The 23,063-nt window shown below is 45.2% G+C and overlaps 1 protein-coding gene across 6 annotated transcripts in view; it reads right to left on the bottom strand.

The window, feature by feature from the left end:
- Nucleotides 1-23,063, bottom strand: part of Kif13a (kinesin family member 13A) — a 185,664-nt gene that overhangs the window by 9,172 nt on the left and 153,429 nt on the right. For 3 of the 6 annotated variants that reach the window (XM_052156717.1, XM_052156718.1, XM_052156719.1), the window contains 11 exons: nt 22,026-22,152; nt 19,412-19,467; nt 17,316-17,440; nt 16,887-17,063; nt 15,354-15,446; nt 15,073-15,225; nt 13,155-13,232; nt 8,991-9,038; nt 7,356-7,461; nt 4,904-5,055; nt 4,273-4,377 (listed from right to left, as the gene is read on the bottom strand). In XM_052156717.1, coding sequence (XP_052012677.1) covers nt 4,273-4,377; nt 4,904-5,055; nt 7,356-7,461; nt 8,991-9,038; nt 13,155-13,232; nt 15,073-15,225; nt 15,354-15,446; nt 16,887-17,063; nt 17,316-17,440; nt 19,412-19,467; nt 22,026-22,152 — 1,220 coding nt within the window. The remainder of the gene's footprint in view (nt 1-4,272; nt 4,378-4,903; nt 5,056-7,355; nt 7,462-8,990; nt 9,039-13,154; nt 13,233-15,072; nt 15,226-15,353; nt 15,447-16,886; nt 17,064-17,315; nt 17,441-19,411; nt 19,468-22,025; nt 22,153-23,063) is intronic. The other 3 variants (XM_052156720.1, XM_052156721.1, XM_052156722.1) reach the window with 1 other exon arrangement.

The following is a 23,063-nucleotide window of genomic DNA, read 5'->3' as shown; positions in this document are numbered from 1 at the left end:
TGGGGTGTGGTTTTGTGGAAGAGGTGTGTCACTGGGGGCCAGCTCTGAGGTTTGAAAAGACTCGTGACATTAGAAGCTAGTTCTCTCTACCTCACGCTTGGGGTCTGGGATGTAGCTCCTCCTGCCGCATGTCTTGTCTTTATGTTGCCCGTGTGGATCCTGACTCTGTAAAACCGTAAGCCCAAGTAAACGCTTTCTTTTATAAGCTGCCTTGGCCCTGGTTCTTCATTATGTAACAGAAAAGTGCCCAGTACAGGCTGGGAGGGGTGTAGCTCTCTTGGTAAAGGGCTCGTCGGCACATGCGAGGCACTGAGTTTGCATACTAGCATTATGAAGAAAACAAAACAAAACAAAAAAGCAAAGCAAAACAAACAAAAACAAAAAAGCCAGGTATTTGGGTTGGCATGTCCTTCCTCTGGGCTGTGAAGTTGATAAAAAACAGAGGCTGGACAGATCATCTCATCACCCACCTTTTCCTGTATTTTTAGATTTTGTATTCATTATATTTAGACTGAAACTTGAATTTCAAGTTTTACTATTCAGTATTTTTTAATTTATGCTTAAAAAAATGCAATTTTCCAAGCCCCAAGAGTACCCAATATAATTGGCCACTAAAAAAAAAAAAAATCTGTTGTGCAAGGAAAAGCAATTTTGCAAATGAGGATTAGAGGGGGGAGGCTTTCATCTTTCTAAATATTTCTTGCCAGGTGACATAAGCAACCATTAGTTTAATGTGTAGAAATGGGTAGAACTGTAGCAAACTTGGGAAGATAAAAATGATTTCTAAAGGTTGAGAATGACCTGGGGAAACCTGAAGGACACATCAACTCTAGGAGATGAAGTTCAAACAGGAAATAGGCTAATGGGATAAGGACAACTTATGCCGGAAAAGAAAAGCAAAATCCTTAATCAGTAGTCAATGTTTTCTAACAACAACAACAACAACAACAACAACAACAACAACAACAACAAAAAGGGTTCTGGCTCACAGTGCACATGGGGGACTTTAGTTAGAATATAGCAAAGTGTGGTCATTAAACACCAAATCTTAAAGGACACTGAACTGAGTACCTTCCTACAGATGGAAGGTACAACCCAACCCAAAGGTGGAACATGGGGGGGTCAAACTCTCGGCTTCTCTGTAGCCCTCATCTTTGAGTTTATCTCCCCGCACCACCACCCCCAACCCCCCACCCCCCACCTCCCTGTTCAACTTATGGTGATATTTATCCATAGACAAAACAGTCTTGACTTTTAAGAGAGGGACTAGAGTCCATTCTTAAATCAGTGACTCTTGGTAGGAAGCGTCACACAGTGAATCTAATCTCTGCGGCCACTACAGTCTGCTGTAGAGGGCTGCCAGAAATGGCTCCTAGCAGTTCTAGGCACTGTCCCGGGGCTCTGAGGCTGAGCTCGGTCCTGCACTCAGGAGGTGGACCTCTGTCTTACGCTTCCAGTAACTAGAACTTGGGGCAAACTGCTCAATCATCCCAGACCTTTATTTCTTCAGTGAAATGAGAGGAGAAAACCTTGTTGCTTGCGTAAGACCTGAGACCGGGATTGTGGATACGAGGAGGGTGGGGGGGTTGGGAGTGGAGGTGTGTGTTGACTTTCTTGTTCCTATTCCTTAGACCTCAGGACTTAAGTAAAGACAAGCTCAAAGCTGCTCGTAGTGGTGCCGTGTGATACCCCAGCTACTTGGGAGACTGAGGCAAGAGAATTGCAAATCTGGGGCCTGTCTGGGCTACACAGTGAGACAGCCTGGGAAACTTAGCAAGAATTTGTTTCAAAATAAAATAAAATAAAGGTCAAAGGATATGGTTCAGGGACAGAGAGTTTGCCTGGCGCAAGCCCTGGGTCCAATATCCTGCACCATGACATGGGATAAAAATAAAAGACTGAAAAAAAATGCTGTTTGTTTTTTTTTTAATCTTTATACCTGTATACCTTTTTAAGTGATCAGACATCTAAGCTACAAGAGTCAGATATAGCCAAGTTTGGTGGCATAAGCCTGCCATCCCGTACTTTAGTGCACCTAGTGATTTTTCTCCACTCAGAGAAGGGGTGGTGAGGTTCAGTGGGGATGATGGCTTTTTAACATCCATGCAGGTGAAGGCGCAGTCTCTGGCCTGATACCCTCTTCTCCTTGAGAAGCTAGAGGAGGCAGGAGGATTTTAAGTTAAAGGCCATCCTAGGTTCCACAGTGAGACCCTGTCTCAAAAAACAAAGGAACAAAAAACCAACAACACCAAAAAGGAAGGGAATAGCTTATGTCAATTTATGAGAGAGGAAACAAAATGAAAGCTTCCCCAAGAAAGTAAAAAACCCAGCTCAAACAAGCAAGCCTCTTAGTGTACCAAAACATCCAGGAAAACCACCAAACAGAACTAGCTCGACGGGGCCCCACCCCAGACGCAGTGCGCATGCTCAGGAGGCATACACAGTAGTCGTGCCTCTAAGGCCAGCACTGGCAGCTTTCTCAAGTCAGGTTCCTGCAACAAAAAGATACCGCTCAACCCCGCGCAGCATCTGAACATGGCCATGCAGAGCTCAAGCGCTGCTTGAAATGTCTTGGGTCACTCTGCCCTGGTTTGTTTTAAGCTCTTTAAAGGCAAGGCAGGAGAATAACCATGGGGCAATCTGCGAGAACTGCACATCTGCGTGCTGGATAGCACTAGGAGGGGCACCTGGCAGCCTCTGGAGGGTCCTGGAGCAAAACAAATGGTTTTAATTCTGTGTCTCTATAACGCAGGGACGAGAGTCAATGTCAGTCAGTCAACTGACTCTCTCAGACACACATCCTGACAACCTGGGTGGTAAAAGGCACAGTCACTGGCCCTTTTAGTGCACCTAGTGATTTTTCTCCACTCAGAGAAGGGGTGGTGAGGTTCAGTGGGGATGATGGCTTTTTAACATCCATGCAGGTGAAGGCGCAGTCTCTGGCCTGATACCCTCTTCTCCTTGAGAAGCTAGAGTAGGCAAACAGAACTTAGGAACAGGAGAGGCTAGGGAAGGCAATGCCTCTCCTTCCTCCCCTCTTAGGAACGCAGAGTCACTGCTTTACGATCTAACTGCAGCTCTGAATGCAGATGAGCGCCCGCTGCAGCACCAGCTGACGATGCAGTGAGGATCTGCACAGTGTGTAGTGTGTCTAACTGTCTCACACTGATGCACCGTGAATGGGCCTGGCCCCGTGAGTGGGCCTGATGCTGTTTGGCTGGGAATGAGACGCCCAGCGCTGCTCAAAACAGCGGGTCATAGGCAGCAGTGCACATCAAACAGCCTCCTCTTGCTCAGGCTGGCTTCCCCAGCCCCTGCTCAAGCCTAGGAGGCCACAGCAGAGTGGAAGCCGGGAAATAACATCACATCACATGACCCCAGGCTTCCAAACCCACAGGGTTTTTGCTTTTTGTTTTTAATTGGTTTTAAACTGAGGCATATCTTAAAAGGAAAAATACCAGGGACCATGGTATTCGAAAAAATGGCGTTTCTTATGTTTTGTTTTACTTTATCCATTTATTTGGAGACAGCTCACTCAATAGCCCAGGCTGGTCTTAAACTTGCGATCTCAGGTGTGAGCCGCCCCTCCTAACATACTTGGAGCGTGAAGCTTTGGAACCAGGCTGGAGACTAAGGTTTTGCAGGCAGAGTTCTACCTTCCTTGTGCTGAGTAACACAGATTCGCCACTCTAAAAGCCAGGCTAAGAACAACTGGGTTGGAATGTATTTGTCAGGTAGGTCAACAGAAGCTGCGGGTGCCGGAGGGATGGCGGTGAGGAGGGAGGATGATGGGGCAGAGCGGCTACAGACTACACAGATATCTTGGCAGCAGCAACACAAGAAAGCTTTCAAACACACCCACAACTAAGTGCAGGATTACTTACGCCAAGTAAATGCAATTCCTCTAGGTAGATTAACTTCAGAATCTGGACAATGTGCACAGACACATTAGAGAGATTTTGGTATTAGTTGAACTGTCTTGCTGTTATGCTTTTTCTTTATAATGACCAGAGCCATCAAAGGTGCTTCCCCCCACTAGCTATGAAACTTATGATGATGTGGAAATGAGTTAAATGAAATAGAACACTTAGGGGGGAAAATCACAGTTCAAGGTTACATTCATGCAAAACAGCATTACCAAGAGCCACATTTCGTTTGTAAAGTCAGGACTCAACACGCATCTTAATTTCTTTGAAGGCATTTGGAAGGCGGATTGGGAAAGGGTGTCCGACCCACCGCCAGGTGACATGATAGAAACATTCCAGAACTTACAATCTTCCTCTCGGGTCTGCTATTGGGCTCTATTGGCATGCGGCTGCCACTGCTTCCTGAGGGCACAACGCAGCCAGGGTTAGGTGCCTGGGATGGAGACATGCTCTGCAAAGGTTAAGACACACAGATGCATCACACACAGGAGACAGGCACAGCCAACATATCTACCAAGTACATGCATGTTAGAAACAGCAACAACAACATGTTTATTACATGTGAAGGACACAGCAGCCAATGTTAGGGGTCAGAGTTAAACTATTGGTAAAATCTGACTGGAGGGCACATACTCTGTGGCAAGGCACATCGTTAGTTTTATCAATAAGTGGATACACGAAGGCCTGTAACGGTTTCAAAATGCCTAGCAGGCATCTCCTTCTCTCTCTCTCAAAAGATAAAAAAGACCAAAATGGCATTGCTACAGAGAAGTCAACCATGCTGATAATAATCAAAACCTCCTGCTGCAGCCCTGCATGCTTGAGAGAAAGGCTTCTGAGAAGGGGCTTCACAGAGCAAAGATGTAACGCATGCATGATCGCATGCAGCGTCCAACATGTGACTGCAAACCACTGCTCTCTGAAGACTGCACCATTCCAGATCAGTCCCGCACAGTAGAGAGAAGTCAAGCATTTACCTCTTGGCTTAGGAGAGGTCTTGCTTCAAGGGCCATCTTTTTCTTATGTTCCTCTTTCACAGGCATTAGGGGTTTGAAGAACTTTGGTGGCTGAGGAGAGAACGCTTTAAAAGGGCTGACTGTTAAGGCATGAGGATTCTCTGATGGACAACCTGAGGAATACAAAGAGGGCATTGGTTTTCAGACAGCTGAGCACGTTCGCAGGCACATGGGGAGCCAGGCCATTGCCTAGGGTTGGTCCCCAGCTCAGTTCCATTTATACTGATTGCATCTCGAGGGGGCTAGCCTCATCAATGCACACAGACATGAATGAGTTCACAGCTGACTGCTGAGCTGGAGGGAGCAGGCCTCTGAATGGTGTGGTTTGTCCCTGGATTCTCCCCTCTCCCTACTTTCTTGAGGTCTGAAGCATTTACCATCACAGATCCCGACCACTCTGGTGCTCTGCTCCGCCTCTGCCCCAAAGCATGAAACAAGCAGACCCTTGATTAAAACCTTTGAAATGGTGAGTCCAAACAAACCTTCCTTACGGGAATTGTTCTTAGGTAGTTTGTCATAGCAATGGAGAGTACCCACCCCCAGCCATGGTGCTATTTGATACAACAGCAAAACCAGGATGGGAACATTTAGTTCAGCCTTCCAATGGATGACGGGAGAGGGATTCATCAGGCTAGAGGACAGCTAAGCGGGTAGGCGTGCTTGCTACCAAACCCGACAACCTGAGTGGATTTTAATCCACATAGTGGAGAGAGTTAACTTCCCCAAACTGTCCTGCAACCTCAACATGTGTGCTGTGACATGCACCCCCAACTCCCTCACACTTATGCAGTATAAGTGAATTAAATGTAGTAATAAAATAGAATCAATAAAGAAATCTATAGCCACAAAGAAGAATTAAATGGCTGCTGAGTGTGAAATAATCAGCAATAAAAACCTTTAAAAAACATTGTTATCTATTTTATGCACATGGGTGCTTTATTGCATGTGTGTCCATGCACGACATGCATGTCTGATGTCCAGGGAGGTCAGAAAAGGTGTCAGGTCTCCTGGGGTTGGAGTTTTAAATGGGTTTAAGGAGCCATGTTGGTGCTGGGAATGAAACCTAGGTCTTCTGTGAGAGAGTCCGTGTGCTCTTAACCACAAAGCCGTCTCTCCAGCCCCTCAACTCTTTGCAAGATCTAGCTTAAGCTCCTGTTAATTCCAGCTCAAGCTGACTTTCCAACTCTCATTTCCTAAGATCTTTATAATCTTTGTGTATATTCTGACATTTATCACTGAATGTTGTATTTGCTATATATTATTTGCTATATATATTATATATGTGTGTATATATATGTATGTATGTGTATATGTGTATATATATGTGTGTGTGTGTGTGTGTGTGTATCCCTTCAAGACAGGGCTTTTCTGTGTAGTCCTGTAGCCCAGGCTGAGCGCAAACTGAGAGATCTCAGCCTGTCAGGATTAAAGGTATGCACCACCATGCCCACCCACCAAGGTTCTATTTCAAAGGCACACAGATGTTCATTAGGTATATTCAGTGAATGAATATTCTATCCATTCACTTACGTACCTTTTTCTTGGGATACGTGGCTATGTAAGACTATACTGATCTCATGCATTGTTTGACTTCTGCTTCCTGTTCTCTTTTCAATTCCTGCTGATTCTTGATTCTTCGTGAAGTATAAGACAGAAGTTAATCATTGATTCTCGTTTCTATTGATTGTGGGTCTCTTTATTGCACAGGGAGACTGTGTGTTTACATAATAATGTTGCCACTGACCCAATTCGTTTCTGCCTTCATTTATGAGGCTGGGATAGGTGTTGGGGTCAGGCTTCCTTAACATGAGTATATAAAAGATGAGATAGGTAAATACTCTTTTGGTTAAGAACACTGAATGAGGTGCTGGAGAGATGGTCAGTAGTTAAGTGCACTGACTGCTCTTCCGAAGGTCCTGACATCAATTCCCAGCAACTACATGGTGACTCACAACCATCTGTAATGGGGATTTGATGCCCTCTTCTGGTGTGTCTGAAGACAGCAGGTGTACTCATATTAAATAATTAAATAAAAATAATAAATCTTAAAAACCAAAACCAAACAAACAAACACCCTGAATGAGAATCACGTATGTCTCAAAACAAGGTCAGAACACGATGAACTGAACAGTGAGCTGGGGAATTTCAAATCCCACACAGAGAACATTCTTTTCGGCTGGAGAGAACTCAGCCGCAGAGAGCGTGCTGAGAGTGCCCAAGGCTCTCACTTTGGTCTCTAGCGCCACATATGCACACGCGCAACTATTATTTTTATATGTTGGACACACAGCAAAAAGAAATTCAGTAAACGAACATGGGGTATTCTGGTTAAAGACGGTTTTTGAGCATCTGAGTGAGTGGAATTTGGCTTCACGGTCGGGAATACCATCAGAAGCAATCTTGATACCACTACCTTCCTTGCTCCTTCGAGGCGAGTCCCTGGGTAAAGTCCCATAGCAGGCGACGTCTTGGTAACTGGAGCTGTAGTCAGACATGTCTAACTGGTTCTCGGGCCAGCCCTGCAAAGTAAAAATATAGGTCAACTTCGATGAAGTCACTCTAAAATTGTGTGACTAGAAGCCTGGATTTCAGTTTCTTCTCGCTTCCCCCACCCTTCTCTCCTTCTCCTTTTTTGAGAGGGAGTCTGGCTGTGTAGTCCTTTCTGGCCTCAAACTCAGAGATTCATATGCCTTTGCCTCCCAAGTGCTGGGATTAAAGGCATGTACACTGTACCCAACTCTTGCATATATAAAAATAAATATATTTATATAGAATATAAATATATTAAATATATTACTAAATATATTAACATATAATATATATTTATTTTTACTTATTCACTTTACACCTGCTCACTGCCCCCTCCCTGTAATTTTTTTAAAGTGGTATATCTGCCCCCCCTTAAAACTACTTTTATTGAGGGTTGGTGATGGCTCAGTGGTTAAGAGCACTGACTGCTCTTCCAGAGGTTCCAAGTTCAATTCCCAGCAACCACATGGTGGCTTATAACCATCTGTAACAGGATCTGACGCCCTCTGCTGGGTGTCTGAAGACAGCTACAGTGTACTCACATGCATAAAATAAATAAATAAATAAATCTTTAAAAATTAACAACAAAACCAAAAGCAAAAAAGAAAGCCTGTCTCAAAAATAATATACATAAAAAACTACTTTTATTGCAAAACATGTCAAAAGTATATAATGCTGATTATATGTGACTACAACAAACATGACTAAAACTAGAGTGAACAAATGTTAGCATTTTATTCCATTTTAAGATTTAATAAAATTTTACACAGTAATGACATTTCGTTTTGTTTTGTTTTTAGGAGATAGGTTCTCATTATGTAGTCCTGGGTGACCTCAAACCCACAGAGATCTGCCCGCCTCTGCCCCGCCTGCAGGGCCGGGATTAGAGGGCCAGCAGCCATGCCCTCTGGGAGACCACCTTTGACTTCCCACATATTCCTGTCCACCTTCCTCCCTCCCTCCCTCCCTCTCTACCTAGGGCAGTTGCTTGCATTAATCTCACACAATGCAGTGATTGGTTAACTTAAGACCAGACGAAAACACTTTCAATGAAGAGGACCTTTCTAGTTACAGTCCTGTGTGGACAGCAGCACCAGCTGGGGCTGTCTACGGCAAGCTAGGTGGATGGTATGCTTATGTGACATACGCCTGAGATCATGAACTATGACTAGCCACAGACGCAAGCTCTAATGTGAAACTCTCGTAGGAACTCACTCGCCTTCTTAGGAGTTGCTGCCTTTAAGGACTAAAGTTCAAGTTTCTCCAAGCATGTCAAAAAAAATTGTTAAGCAAAGGGGTTGGAGGGATGGCTCATTGGTTAATCGCAGGAACTGTGATCGGCTCCCTGTACCCTCAAATAGACTCTCAACCATCTGTCACCCCAACTCTGGGGACTGACAAGGGGGGGGGGGTACAAAGTCCTCTTCTGCCCTCTGTGGGCACTGCAGGAAAGCACACACACACACACCTCTGAGCACACAATATCTTCCGGAGGACTTAGGTGTTGATAAATACATACCTTATCATCTTCATCGAAGCCAGAGAGATCTGGCCGGCTAGAGGAGACCTGTGAGAGAGGAACATTTCACCAACGTGACTCACGTATTTAACGATCATCTGGTTCTTTTGAGACAGGGTTTCACCTTGGCCTAGGCTAGCCTCGGACTTGTAGTCTTCCTGCCTCTGCCTCCTAAGTGCTGGGGTTACAGGCATGCACCACGTATGCCTATTAATTTTCATTTTATTTTATAAATATATTGGCACAGATAGGAGCCTGGAGACCGCCTTCCCTTGCTCCTACTTTGTCTCACCAGGCACCATGATTACTCTCGAACCAGGCTTATCACTTTCACGAATATCTCTATAACAACATGAGGATATACGTGCTAAATAATAAATACTGCTAACTTGCATATTTTATACTTTGTATATTTTATACTGTTCATGGTGTTTTATAGCGTAATGACTCTGGTTCCATTTTTCTATTGATGGCTATTGAGGCTGCTTCTAGTATTTTAAAATGATTTTTTATTTTTCATCTCTCTCTCTCTCTCTCTCTCTCTCTCTCTCTCTCTCTCTCTCTCTCTCTCTCTGTGTGTGTGTGTGTGTGTGTACCATGACATGCATGCATAAGTCAGAGGAGATATTTCAGGAATGAGTTTTCTCCTTCCAGCCCTGGGTCGTGGGACTGATCTCGGGTCACAGGGCTTGGAGGCAAGGGCCCTTATCTGCTGAGCCATCATTTTATCCTGCTTCTAACTCAGTTACAGACCATGACGAAATAGGTGTGGTGGTACACACCTGTGATCATAGTTCTTAGGGAGGCTGAGGCAAGAGGATTATGACTTTGAGGTCATCCTCTCTTGGTTACTTGGTGAGACTGACTAGGAACCCAAAGACAGCATGCTGAGACAGATCCTCTGCCACCTCTGTCCACTGCGGCTGCGTCCTTATGCCCTGGGCTCAGGATAATTATTCTCTTTTTCTGTTCTGTTTTGTTTTATGGGACAGCACTAAGGTAGACCAGGCTGGCCTCAAGATACTATCCTCCTGCCTTAAAAACCATGGTAAGAGTCTAGGACGACCTTAAAAAATATATACTTTTGATTGTTTGTGCTTTTTTTTTTTTAAGAATTATTTTATGTATATGAGTACACTGTAGCTGTCTTCAGACAGCACCAGAAGAGGGCATTGGATCCCATTACAGATGGTTGTGAGCCACCATATGGTTGCTGGAAATTGAACACAGAACCTCTGAAGAGCAGTCAGTGCTCTTAACCACTGAGCTATCTCTCCAGCCCCATTTTTGCTTTTTAAAGTTCATTTCCTAGACTCTATGTTAGTTGCTTTTCTCTGGCGACATTTTTCCTGTAAAGTTTTCCACATTTGGGACATTGCTTAACTGAATCTCATTTGTATTTCTTTTCTTTCTTTTTCCCTTTCCTTTCTTTTTTTTCTTTTTGGTCTTTCTCAAGACAGAGTTTCTCTGTGTAGCTCTGGCTGTCCTGCAACTTTCTCTGTAGACCAGGCTGGCTTCAAACTCAGAGAGATCCACCTGCCTCTACTTCCCAAGTGCTGGGATTAGAGGTGTGTATCACACCACTTGGCTTAAAAATTCCTTTCTTTTTCTTTTGTTTGTTGTTTGTTTTTTGAGACAGGGTTTCTCTGTGTAGCCCTGACTCTCCTGGAACTTGCTCTGTAGACCAGGCTGCCTGCCTCTGCTTCCTAAGTGCTGGAATTGAAAGTGTGCGCCACCACCACCCACCTTTTTTTTTTTTCTTTTTTTCTTTTCTTTTTTTTTGAGACAGGGTTTCTCTGTATAGACCTGGCTGTCCTGGAACTCACTCTGTAGACCAGGCTGGCCTCAAACTCAGAAATCCGCCTGCCTCTGCCTCCCAGAGTGCTGGGATTACAGGCGTGTACCACCACTGCCTGGCTAGTATTTCTTTTTTGGTGGGAGATGTATTCTATTTGAATATTATAATCTAAAGCTACAGCCTTGATCTGATACATACTCAACCCTTAAAAGCAATAGCTTTACAGTGTTTTTTATTTATTTTGGTTCAGAGACACATATACATCAAATAAATGTCCTACCATTGATCAAGATACTTCCTCCTTTTTTATTTTAGACTTCTACACAGCCCTGGCTGGCCTAACTTGGCTTACTGAGTGCTGTGATTACAGTGTGTACCACTGTAGCCAGATCTGTTTTTAAACTCTTCTTCTTAATATAAGTTATATACATTTCTGAACATTTTCACTGTGTATGCCTGTGTATCACTGTGTATGAGTCTGTGCATGTGCGCGCACGTGTGTGTGTGGGGGGGGTTGGGGAGGGCAGAAGACAACTTGTAGGAGTTGGTGTTTTCTTTCTACCATGTGAGTCCCAGGAATTGATCTCAGGTTGTCAGTCAGCAAGTGCTTTTCCCTGCTGAGCCATCTTACAAGTCTTTTTACATCTTATAAGTTTTTACATCTTACAAGTTTTTTTTATGATTTATTTATTTTATTTTTATTTTTATTTTTATTTTATGCACATTGGTGCAGGTATGTCTCTGAGAAGGCACCAGCCCCCCTGAAAGCGGAGTTACAGACAGTGGGAGCTGCCATGCGGGTGCTGGGAATTGGTCCCAGGTCCTCTGGAAGTGCAGCCAGTGCTCTTAACTGGGGAACCATCTCTCCTGCGCTTACATTTCTTAATAAAACGCTTGCTCTTTCATTTCTTGTACTGTCTAGAATTCTCACTGGGACGTTGTAAAGTAGGCATTTTAGGGCTAATGATTTCCATTTAAATACTACTTTATATTCTGCAACTATTGGTCATATATATTTTTATTATCAGTTAGTTCTATATACGTTTTAAGACATATTATGAGCTCTTTCTTGATAAGTTTAATTAGAAGAGTGTCTTTTAAAACAATTTCAATTAACTAGGCATGGGGGTGCATACCCTAGTTCTAGGACTAAGGTGGTAAAGGCTGGTGATCTCTGAGTTTGAGCCTATCCAGGGCGACATAATGGGACTCTATTTCAAAACAAAACAAAACACCCAAAAAGGTGAAATCGTGTGTGTGTGTGTGTGTGTTTGCACATGTGAGCGTGCAGGTATCTCCTCTTCCCTTGTAGTCCCGTGGATTGAGGGTGGGCAAGTGTTCTACCACTGACCTACGCCCTCTGCGTAGGAGAAGGCTTTCAGTTTATAATTCATGAGTCTCTCATTACCTATTTCATGTATGTAAGTGTAGTGTAGCATGTGGACATGTGCGCGTGCATGTGTACCTGTCTATGCTCACCCATGTGGAGGGTGGTGGAGTTTGTTTGACTTCCTCTGGCGCTGTCTTCTTTTGTTTTCCACCTTACTTTTATGAGACAGGGTCTTTGAACTCCCAACTTGCCACTGTGCCTAGTCTGGCTGGCCCGCACACCTCAGAGATCTGTCTCTGCACCCCGGTTACTGGGTTTACAAGAGCACACCACCATGTCAGGCTGCTATACGGATGCTAGAGACCTGAACGCAGGCCCTCAGGCTTGTGCGGTAAGCACTTTACACACTGACCCAATAGCAGCTCTCAACCTGTGGCTGCTGGGCCTTGGTATTTTCTTTGGTTTGGTGTGTATAACCCCTTTGAGGTTGAAGAACCCTTTCACAGGGGCTGCATATCAGATGTCCTGCATACCAGATATTTACCTTATGATTCATGACAGAAGCAAAATTACTGGTATGAAGTATGAAGTAGCAACAGAATAAATTTGTGGTTGGGGTCAGCACACCCTGAGGAACTGTATTAATGAGTTGCAGCATTAGGAAGGCTGAGAACCACTGGTCCAGCCTCTTCCTATCTGCCTCTAATGGTTGCATCGTGTTCCGGGGTAGCATGCAGGGTAGGGAGTGCTGGGTTTCACATCACCTTCTGGCAGGTCTTCACAGGATGAAGGGAAGGAGTCTGTCCCAGGGTGTCCTTCACCTGCTGTGCCCAGGAAGGCACTGCTGGGAAGTGGTCTTTACACTAATCTGCTCTTGCCTCCCTGCTGCTGGAGGAGGCTGTGCCCTCTTGGGTGCCCGCTCTAGTACTGTGTGCCCTGTTCCCACTTGTAAGCTCCAACCTCCTGTGGTCTCAGATTCTCCACCCCCAAATCTTAGAGCACATCACACAAGTAGCAGGGCCCGCCAGGCACTCACGTTGTGAACATTTGGCGTACTGAGGCTTCTTCTGAAGTGCCTTGTTTTGGTGGAGAGCGCTTCCTTCACCGTGACAGCCTGCAAACACACAGCAATGCAAAGGGAACAGCTACGGCCGTCTCGTATGGCTACACATAGGACGTGTGTTTATTTTAGAAGACCCAGAAAACATAAATGTAAAAACCACTTCAACTGTACACACACAAAACCAATATTCGAAAGACTGGTACCGTGACCACAAGTGTTTAAAAACAAACAAACAAACAAACAAACAAAGAAAAGAAAAAAGAAACCCAATCTTTCAAATACATTAAAATTCAAAACATAAACCAGGAAAGCTGCTGAGTAGAAGACATGCCATGAATTGATGCACGTGTGCAGAAAGACATAGCAAAGGCAGCCTAAGAGGCGATGCTGTTGGGTTTTTCTAGTGTCTTGATTTCAGTATGTTCTACACTAAAAGGAGGCTGGTTAGAAAAACACCAACAGAGGGTAGGGAGAAATGGCTCAGAGGTTAAGAACACTGACTGCTCTTCCAGAGGTCCTGTGTTCAAATGCCAGAAACCACGTGGTGACTCACAACTGTCTGTAATGAGATCCAATTCCCTCTTCTAGTGTGTCTGAAGACAGCTACCGGGTACTCACTTAAATAAATCAATCTTAAAAAAAAAAAAGAAAAGAAAAGCCAGGTGGTCATGGTGCACACCTTTAATCCCAGCACTTGGGAAGCAGAGGCCGGCGGATTTCTGAGTTTGAGGCCAGCCTGGACCACAGAGTGAGTTCCAGAACAGTCAGGGCTACACAGAGAAACCCTGTCTCAAAAAAACCAAAAAAGAAAAACACCAACCGCACCTCTCTAGTCACCCAGCGCTGTTAGGTCAGCTCTGGTTCCAAAGAAATGAGCAGACATTACACATCTGTGTCAGCTCCGCTGCCTGGCACAGTATTTTATATTTTATTATTTATTATATTTTCTGATATGGAGGATCTCATGTAGCCTAGGCCAGGCTTGGACTCATGTAGCCAAAGTCGACTGAACGTATGAGCCTCCTGCCTCCACCGCGGAAATGCTGAGATTCCAAGTGTGCATGCCCACCATGCCCAGTTCAGACCCGACTCTCAGGCATGCCGGGTAAGCCCGGACTCTACCGACTCTGATGCATTACTTTAAATCACACATTACTCTGGCGACTTAGATGTCTAAATATTAGGAATATAGTGACAAAATGTGGTTCAACATAGGACTTTGGAGTCCATCTACTTGGGCAATACTTGCTGGGTAATTTCTCCTGGCCTCAATTTTCTCTTTGGAAAAAGGAGTTATAATAGAACTTAAACCCAGGGTAATCGTGACCATTAAGCCATATAATGAATGTACTTTCAACATTTGAACATAGTGCTTGGGGGCTTAGTGTGGTAGCACATATGTATAATCTACTACTTGAGAGCAGAGGCAGGAGGATAGCTAGATGTTGAGGACCAAACTAGTGTACATAGTCCTAATACAGGCAGGTCTCCGGGACAAGATCCTTTATCAAAACAAACAAACACATATGCCATACATCACATACCCATACCCACCTCACAGCACACATAATATGCATATAATACACACAGATACACACACATTCAACACACATATACAACACACAGCACACCACATACACAAACATAAAAACACACATACATATATTCAACACACATATATAACACATATCACATCACACACACAACACACATCACACAAACACACACAACATACATATACGCACAGCACGCACACACACGCGCACACACACACACACACACACACACACACACACACACACACACAAACACACACGTCAGAGTCCTTTCATTAAGGAAATGGCTATGAAGCACTCCTCGTCTGAGGAACTCTGAGAGGTCAACTCCTCACCTGCCGGAGCCGCTCTAGACTCAGGATGTTCTCGACCTGCAGCACACCCCGCGTGTACTTCTCAATGTACGTCTCGCCATCCAAAGTACCCTCGTTCTCACTCCGCGCCGCCAGGAGGGCCAGGGTTTCCCGGTCCTCAATCTCCTCAGTCGCCTAGGCACAGAAAGGAGGCGACTGTTTTTCTGTGAATGGTGTTTCCACACTTTCAAAGCACCGAGAGCCAACGCTCAGCACGTCCCTTACACTCACACACTGGCATCTGAAGCAGCAGCAGGCATTACCTTTGGGATATTGGATACGATCTCATAGGTCACGCCGCAGGAGTAACATATATTGATTAGTGATATCCGTCTCTTCAAACTCTGGGTGAAACTCTGGTAGAAAAGGAAAGGCAAGCTGGGTTAAGCTGTATGACAGACCTCAGACAAAGGCTTCATATTCTGCAAACTGGAAAAGTATTATACCTTATTCAAAATAAAATAGACGTTTTCAACAAAACACACACACACACACACAATGAAAAACAAAACCCCTGAACTTCGAAAAAGCTGGGCATGGTGGCTCACACCTAAAAATCCCAGTCTGTGAGAGGCTGAGGCAGGAGGATGCTTTTTCAGTTTCAAAGCTCATCTGGGTCACACAGTGAATGTAATGTTTTGAGGCCAGTGTGGGCTACTGAATGCGATGTGGTCTCAAGTAACTCACTAAATAAAGTAAGGAAAGAAAAAGAAAAAGACAAGAAAACAAATAAACAAAAACCTGAAAAACCTAAAGCAAACATTAAACCTAGAAATCCGACTCTGGTTGGCAAGATGGCTGTGTGAATAGAGGCATGAGCTTCCTGCCTGGTGACTGGAGTTTGATCCCCAGGACCCACACTGTGGGGGGGGGGGGAGCGTACTGACTCCTATGAGCAGTCCTCTGACCTCCACACACACCTCACAGCACACAAGCGCCAACAAATATATAAAAGTGATAAAACTCTCTTATAAGACATCTTGTATAGCCAGCTTGGGGCGGGGATCACACCTTTAATCCCAGCACTCAGGGGCATGTCTGTGAGCTCAAGGCTTCACCTCTGTGAGCCTGGGTTGTATAGGGAGCTCCAGCCAAGGCTACCCAGGGAGACCGTGGGAAGCAGAAGTGCAACCATGATTTGGGGGTCAGACAGGCAGAGGCCTGGCACATCCCCAGCTAACCCCCCTCATCCCTCCAGGGTTTAGCCAGCTGTTCCAGGACAGCCTGAAGAACACAGGGAGGTCAGTTTTTCAGACAGAGCCTCTGCCAGGGAGTTTGGCAAAGCAATAGGAGTCTGCCTTGTCACTGACATGACAGCCTCCCGTATCAGCTGCTACCCGGACAGTTAGCAACAGCTGCTGCCTGCAGATACTGTACTTCTTCTTAAAGAAAAGGTCCATCTTATTTGTGTATCTGCTTGTGTGTGGGTATGCGCATGCATGTGTGTAGGGGTACCTGAGGAGGACAGAAGAGGGGGTCACATCCCCTGGAGCTGGAGTTACGGTCCAATGTAAGTCACCTGACACGGGTGCTGGGAAGCAAATTCTCAACATGGGCATTGTGTGCTCTTAACTGCTGAGCCGTACGTGCCTCCAGCCCCAAAGACCATGGATATCTTAGCCAGTGATTGTGATAAGGTTAGAGTCTGGGCCTAGAGTTTCCTTCTGCTGTCTGCATCTGGCCACTATGGTCGTGGGTTCTATCACTGCTGTCTACCAGGGTTACAAAACATGGCGTGACACAGAGGAGACAATCAGGCTCTTGGATGCTCTATGGTGGGTCATCCCCATCACTACCTGCTTATTATAAATATTGGCTGCAATCCGCTTCCGCAACACTAACTCCATGGCGGCCGGGTGGCTGAGCTGAACGGTGGTCTTCACAATCAGGTAGACCCTCTCGTTCTGTGGTGTGACCCGATTCAGGTGAAGAGAGTCGTGCACAGAGGAGTCCCAGGAGGCTGTGGCTGAAACCTGGGAGTAGCAGAAAGTTGGGGGACAGAAGTAAGCCTCCTCAGGTGGAGCAGTTTACGAGACATCCCAGAGAAAGAAAATCAACCCTACTTGCTGTTGTCAAACAGATTTCTTCCTTTGCCTATTTGGAATGGTGACATTTGTCCAATGTCCCTAGAGCTGACCACAGCTGTTTATCTAGCTGATGGGGCTCCTGTGCTCATGTGAAGACCCTGAGAGAGCCGGGGGCGGGGGATGGGGGTGGTAAATTACCTCATCATCTCTGTGCTTTATGATGGGCAGGTAGAAAAACTGACTGCCGTGCTCCTTGGGCAGGATGGAGTTCACACCCGACGCGTGTGGGCCCACCAGCTGCTCATTGGCACTGAGGTCATCCGCTGACCATGGTCAAGGCACAGGAAGAAAACAGAGGAGAGAAAGTAGCTTTTTAAGCAGCACTGACAGTGTAAAATATGCCTTTTACATTTATTTTTCCACTTTGTACTTTATTGACTTTTTATTAGCTGAAAAAAAAAATCAGCCTAAAAAATAATGGGTTTCATGGTAGCATTTTCTCCTGTGACCCTGCTTGTTGGTTCCCCCTGCCACTGCACTCTCCTGTCATGTCACATGACATATGGTCCATTGCCCTCTCTTCCTCTCCCTACCTTGAGATCTCTCTTCTCATGATGCTCTTTCTAGCCCCTGCCCCACACCCTTTACCTCAAGTAATAGGATTTTTTTTAAAAACGTGATGGTTCAGGGTCTGAATTTAAGAAGTTCTGCAGGCTAAACACACGCTCCATCACTCAGCTACACCTCAGCCCCAGAATACACATGGACAAAGCATACTCGCTGTTTTGTTTATTCTTTTGTTTTGTATCCTGAAATTGAAAAAGATACTCAAAGATTCACAATAGCTATCATTGTTTTAAAATACAACCACATTAGTCAAAAAAGTTCCCTTGGGAGCTCCCTTTGAGATAGAGTATTTTCCATGTGTACTCTTATGACTTACTAACTACCCAAATACATTCCCTAAACATGTAGTAGTTTCAAATATTAAGTTTACTGTCCTACTTAAACTCATATTAAATGCATTTATTTATCTCTATTTATCTATCTATCTATCTATCCATCCATCCATCCACCCACCCACCCATCTACCCACCTACCCACCCACCCATCATCCATCCATCCATCCATCCATCCATCCATCCATCCATCCATCTATCTATCTATCTATCTATCTATCTATCTATCTATCTAATCTATCATCTATCCATCCATTTATTTTTGCGACAAGGTCTATGCAGCCCTGGTTGTCCTGGAATTCACTCTACAGACCAGGTTGGCCTTAAGCTGATAGAGACCTGCCTCCCTCCGCCTCCTGAGTGCTGGGATTAAGTGCGTGCTACTGTGCTGCCTTCCTTCCTTCCTATCTATGAATTCTACTTCAGAGTTCATACAGATGGGACTTTGTTCTAAAGCACCTTGAAGACCATTGCACTCTCCACACTCAAAAGCAACTGTCACTCTTCTCAGTCTTGGAGGCTGAGCCCACTGGGCAACTTCTCTACGACCAAGCTAAATAAATACCCGGCCCTGTTCCCTTAAGAGTTCATGTATTTATATACAGGCTAGTGCCTACTTGCAGGTTCGTGTGTGCCACTGCACATGTGTAGAGATCAGAGGACAGCTCTTGGGAATTCGTTCTCTCCTACCTTGCAACATCTGGGGTCAAGCTTAGGTAGTTAGGCTCCTACACACATGCCTATACCTGATGAGCTATATTGGACCCCTCCCACACCCACACACTTGAACACAAGCACTTTTACTTTTAGACAGATTCTATGTTACCCTGGCTGGCCCGGATGTTTTTATCTCCTTCTAAGAAATCCTCTAAGCTTCTCAGGCAGCTTGGAGGATACCAGACTCCAAAACTATACTGGGTGGCAGTGGAGAAGTGTCTGAATTTAAGGCCTTATGCGTGCTGGGCTAGTGGTCTACCCTCAGCCATAGAACAAGCCCCAGTGCAAGGTGAGACTAGTCAGACATGCAAGCCCTCAGCCCCTGTCAAGCGTAGCACAGAATCTCTGGGGCAGAGCCTTTTGCGGGTTAAGTTGGTCACCAGTATCTCAAACCACAAGCTTCATGTTCTTGTTTTTAAAGTCCTGACTGCTTCGTGTGAACATCTCTCCTTCGGTGACCATATGCTATGCTTATACATGTGACCGAAGCCACACTGTCACTAGTTTGTCTTATCAGTAATTGCCAAGGCAATTTACACACCCAAATACCCCCACGTCTGAGATGACGATGATCTTAGTTTAGTTCAATGATCACGGCATGGGTAAGTGCCGACTTACCATTCAGATCCAGGAAGAGAACCGGTATGTGTGTTTCCATCCCAGGAGGGGGGACCCTAAATTCAACGGCAAAGTTTAATGGTAAGAACATGTGTGTTTTATATTCTGTTGGTTAACAAAGCGCTGCAGAGCCATGAAAACAGAAGGCACCCACAGTGGGGTTGTGGAACCAACACATCATATCATGACATTTCTTTATTATGCTTACTTTATTGTGTATGTGTCTCTGTGTGTGTGTGGGGGGCAGGGGGGACACATGCCACGGCAGAGGACAACTTGCGGAGTCTGTTCTCCCTTCTACCATGTGAGGCCAGGGATTAAACTCAGGCTTTTGGGCTCTAATAGTGAGGGCTATTAAGCTACCTCTCCAACGCCTATCATTTTTAATTTTTAATTTCTTAAAGTAAACTTTGTCCTGAAAATACATCATATTTTGACCCCCATGTTGACACAGGTAATGGGAATTACTGTGACATTTAAAAGGACAGCCAGGCATACGCATTACAAAGACTGACTGAACCAGTCACAAAACAGTTCAAGGGGCTTAAGAGAGAGCTCAGCCATTAGGAGTGCTTGACCCTCTTTCAGAGGTCGCCGTTCCCAGCACCCCACTGTGGCTCAAATTCCCCATAACTATAGTTCCAGGGAGTCTGATACCCTCTCCTGGCCTCTCCAGGCACCAGGCACACATGGGGTGCATACATGTCCATACATGTCCATACACATACATACATATAACATGCATGGAAGCAAAACAGTCATACACATAAGAATGAAAAATAAATGAAATAACACAGAGGAAGTAAACAAAAGGGACAATAAACAGAAACCCCCAAGGGAGCGCACACAAACCGTGAAAGGCGGGGCTGTGTGCAGCAGACACCAGGCAAGTGTGTTGCTCAAACTGGCCCAGCCTCATCAGAATCACCTCACAGTGCTCTGAAAGATCTCCAGTCATGCCCTCCCTCTTCTGAGTCAGATCTAGGATGGGACCTAGGGTGACATTTTATGAACGCCCAAGAGGATATCAAGGATAGGAAAACACACCATACAAAGGAGGCTGAGGTGAGGAGGACTAGGGAGGACCCTGAGGAAGAGTAAGGTTGGAATGAGCTGAGTGCTCTCAGGGAGCATCCTGCAGAGACTGCACACTGCATATAGGATTCCAACACAATGGCAGGCGTGGCCAAGCGGAAACGGCAGGCTGCAAGTCTGCCTGTAGACTCAGATTTTCACATTTTCTCAAGAACGTGACATCGATCCCAGTTCCATTATTAGGAGAGACAGAAAGAGACCTAATGTGTCTGTGACTGTCTAGAGCAGATCTGGACGCGTGTGTTCTATGTTCCAGAGGAGGCTGAATTTTATCCTAACCACTCAACAAAGGCTGGGATGCAGGGCGGTAGAGTGTTTGCCTCACATGAAGGAGGCCCAGGGTTCATCCCAACAAATCATAAGGACAAACGGCAAAAACCCGGAACAACAACAAAACAAGATGTAAGTAAATGTTCAGGATGTGTTTCTGTAGTGAGAATGAGTATAAGCTACCATTAAATAAGTATGCACGAAAGGTGCTATAGATGTACAATATGCCTTATAATACATATGCTATATCATACAAATGAGCTTCTTTATGTGCATTATTTCTAAGTCTTACAACAGTGTAAAAACAGCCCCACTTGCACACTGGGGATAAAGGCAGAAAGGAGTTTTAGAAACACAACTAAGGGACTGTGTAAGTTGGCAGAGGACTTTCCTAGCATGCACAGAGCCCTGGATGACATTTCTAGAGTGGCATAAAATGGGTGTGGCGGTGAAGACCTACAACTCAAGTACTTAGGAGGTGGAGGCAGGGGGATCAGAGGTTTAAGGTCATCCTTGGTTACCTATCAAGTTTGAGGCTCCACAGGATACGTGAGACCCTAACTCTGTACCCACTCAAAACAAACAAGGGCTGAAGCCGGACACTATCTGGGCCATGTGTTTCCTTCCAGACTTGAGGACAGACAACAGGCTGTTTCTTATGAGCAGACCAAATACTGCTGGCTGCTCAGGTAATTGACGCATGCTCAGGTCCTTGACGTATCCCATCATGCTTCAGGGCTTACTCTATACCAGTGGTTCTCACGGCAAGCCCGTCTCCAAACATATCTACATCACGATTCTTAACAGTAGAAAAACTACAGTCATGAAGTAGCAATGAGATAATGTTATGGTTGGGGTCACCATAGCATGAAGAACTGTATCAAAGGGTCACAGCATTAGGAAGCATGAGAACCATTATACTATAACATTAATACTGGCCACATTAAGCACACGCCAGGGCAAATAAAATCTATTTCCTGTGTTCTTCCGGTATGTTCTGACACCTCCTTCTCAGTCTAGAGGAAGGAAACAGGATCCAAGTTGCTTATGCAAAGGGACAGGGGACTGTAGATAGAATTTTACTCCCAGTCAGGTGACCTTTGGAAGAAGCTCCCTCGATAGGGAAGATAGTCAGTGGAGCAGGGGGCTCTTCACCAGGTGCAGCTAGTTGATCCTGAAAAGCTATCTGCACATTCTTGCCACAATGCCCAGCATCCTGCCAGCCCTGCACAGAGAAGGGCGGCCTTACCAGTCAGCAGGTGCCCCCGGGATCCCGCTGCCAGGGGCGGGCACCAGCACGGCATTCCTCTCCTCCGTCAGCCCCACCCACTGCTCCACCAGTCTGGCTTCCCGCTCCATGTCGTCTTCTGTTTTCTCTGTGGAGTGACAGGAAATCATGACTAACAGCAAGAGAAAGCACAACTGCCAAATTCAACACAGCTAGGTTTTCACCCTGCCATGGTTTATGTCTACCATGTTTCAAAGAAGAAAGTATGGTTCCAGCAATCAAGCGTGAATAGTCAGCCTGAGATAAGATGGGACACCAGCTCCAGGGAGCAGAGGCCAAAAGAAATGCACAGAGCAGGGGCGGTGATGGGAAGATACATGTGTGCATGCGTGCGTGCATGCATGCGTGTATAAGTGTGTATATATGTGTGTGTGTTTGTGAGTGTGTGTCTCTGTGGATGAGTATGTGTCTGTGTGTGAGTGTGTGACTATGTGTGTGTATGTGTGAGTATATGTGTATATGTGTGTATATGAGTGTATGTATGTGTCTCTGTGTCTAAGTGTGTGTGTGTGTATAAGTGTGTGTATATGTGTGTATATATGTGTGTGTTAGTGTGTGTCTCTGTGTGTCTGAGTGTCTGTGTGTGTCTCTGTGGATGAGTATGTGTCTGTGTGTGAGTGTGTGACTATGTGTGTGTATGTGTGAGTATATGTGTATATGAGTGTGTGTATGTGTCTCTGTGTCTAAGTGTGTGTGTGTGTGTGTGGAGGAGTTACTGAAGCAGTATCTATAGGGAAGAGTTAAAAATACACACTGTAGCTGGGCGGTGGTGGCGCACGCCTGTAATCCCAGCACTCTGGGAGGCAGAGGCAGGCAGATTTCTGAGTTCGAGGCCAGCCTGGTCTACAGAGTGAGTTCCAAGACAGCCAGGGCTACACAGAGAAACCCTGTCTTGAAAAAACCAAATCCAAAAAAACAAAACAACAACAACAAAAAAATACACACTGTATCTACTTTACACACTCGCTAGAATGATCCAGTTTATTACTGGGTGTGATG

This window comes from Apodemus sylvaticus, chromosome 14 (assembly GCF_947179515.1).
Source record: "Apodemus sylvaticus chromosome 14, mApoSyl1.1, whole genome shotgun sequence".
Lineage (NCBI taxonomy): Eukaryota > Metazoa > Chordata > Mammalia > Rodentia > Muridae > Apodemus > Apodemus sylvaticus.
The sequence above is the reverse complement of the archived record's forward strand: the minus strand, read 5'-3'. Positions and strand labels throughout refer to the sequence as shown.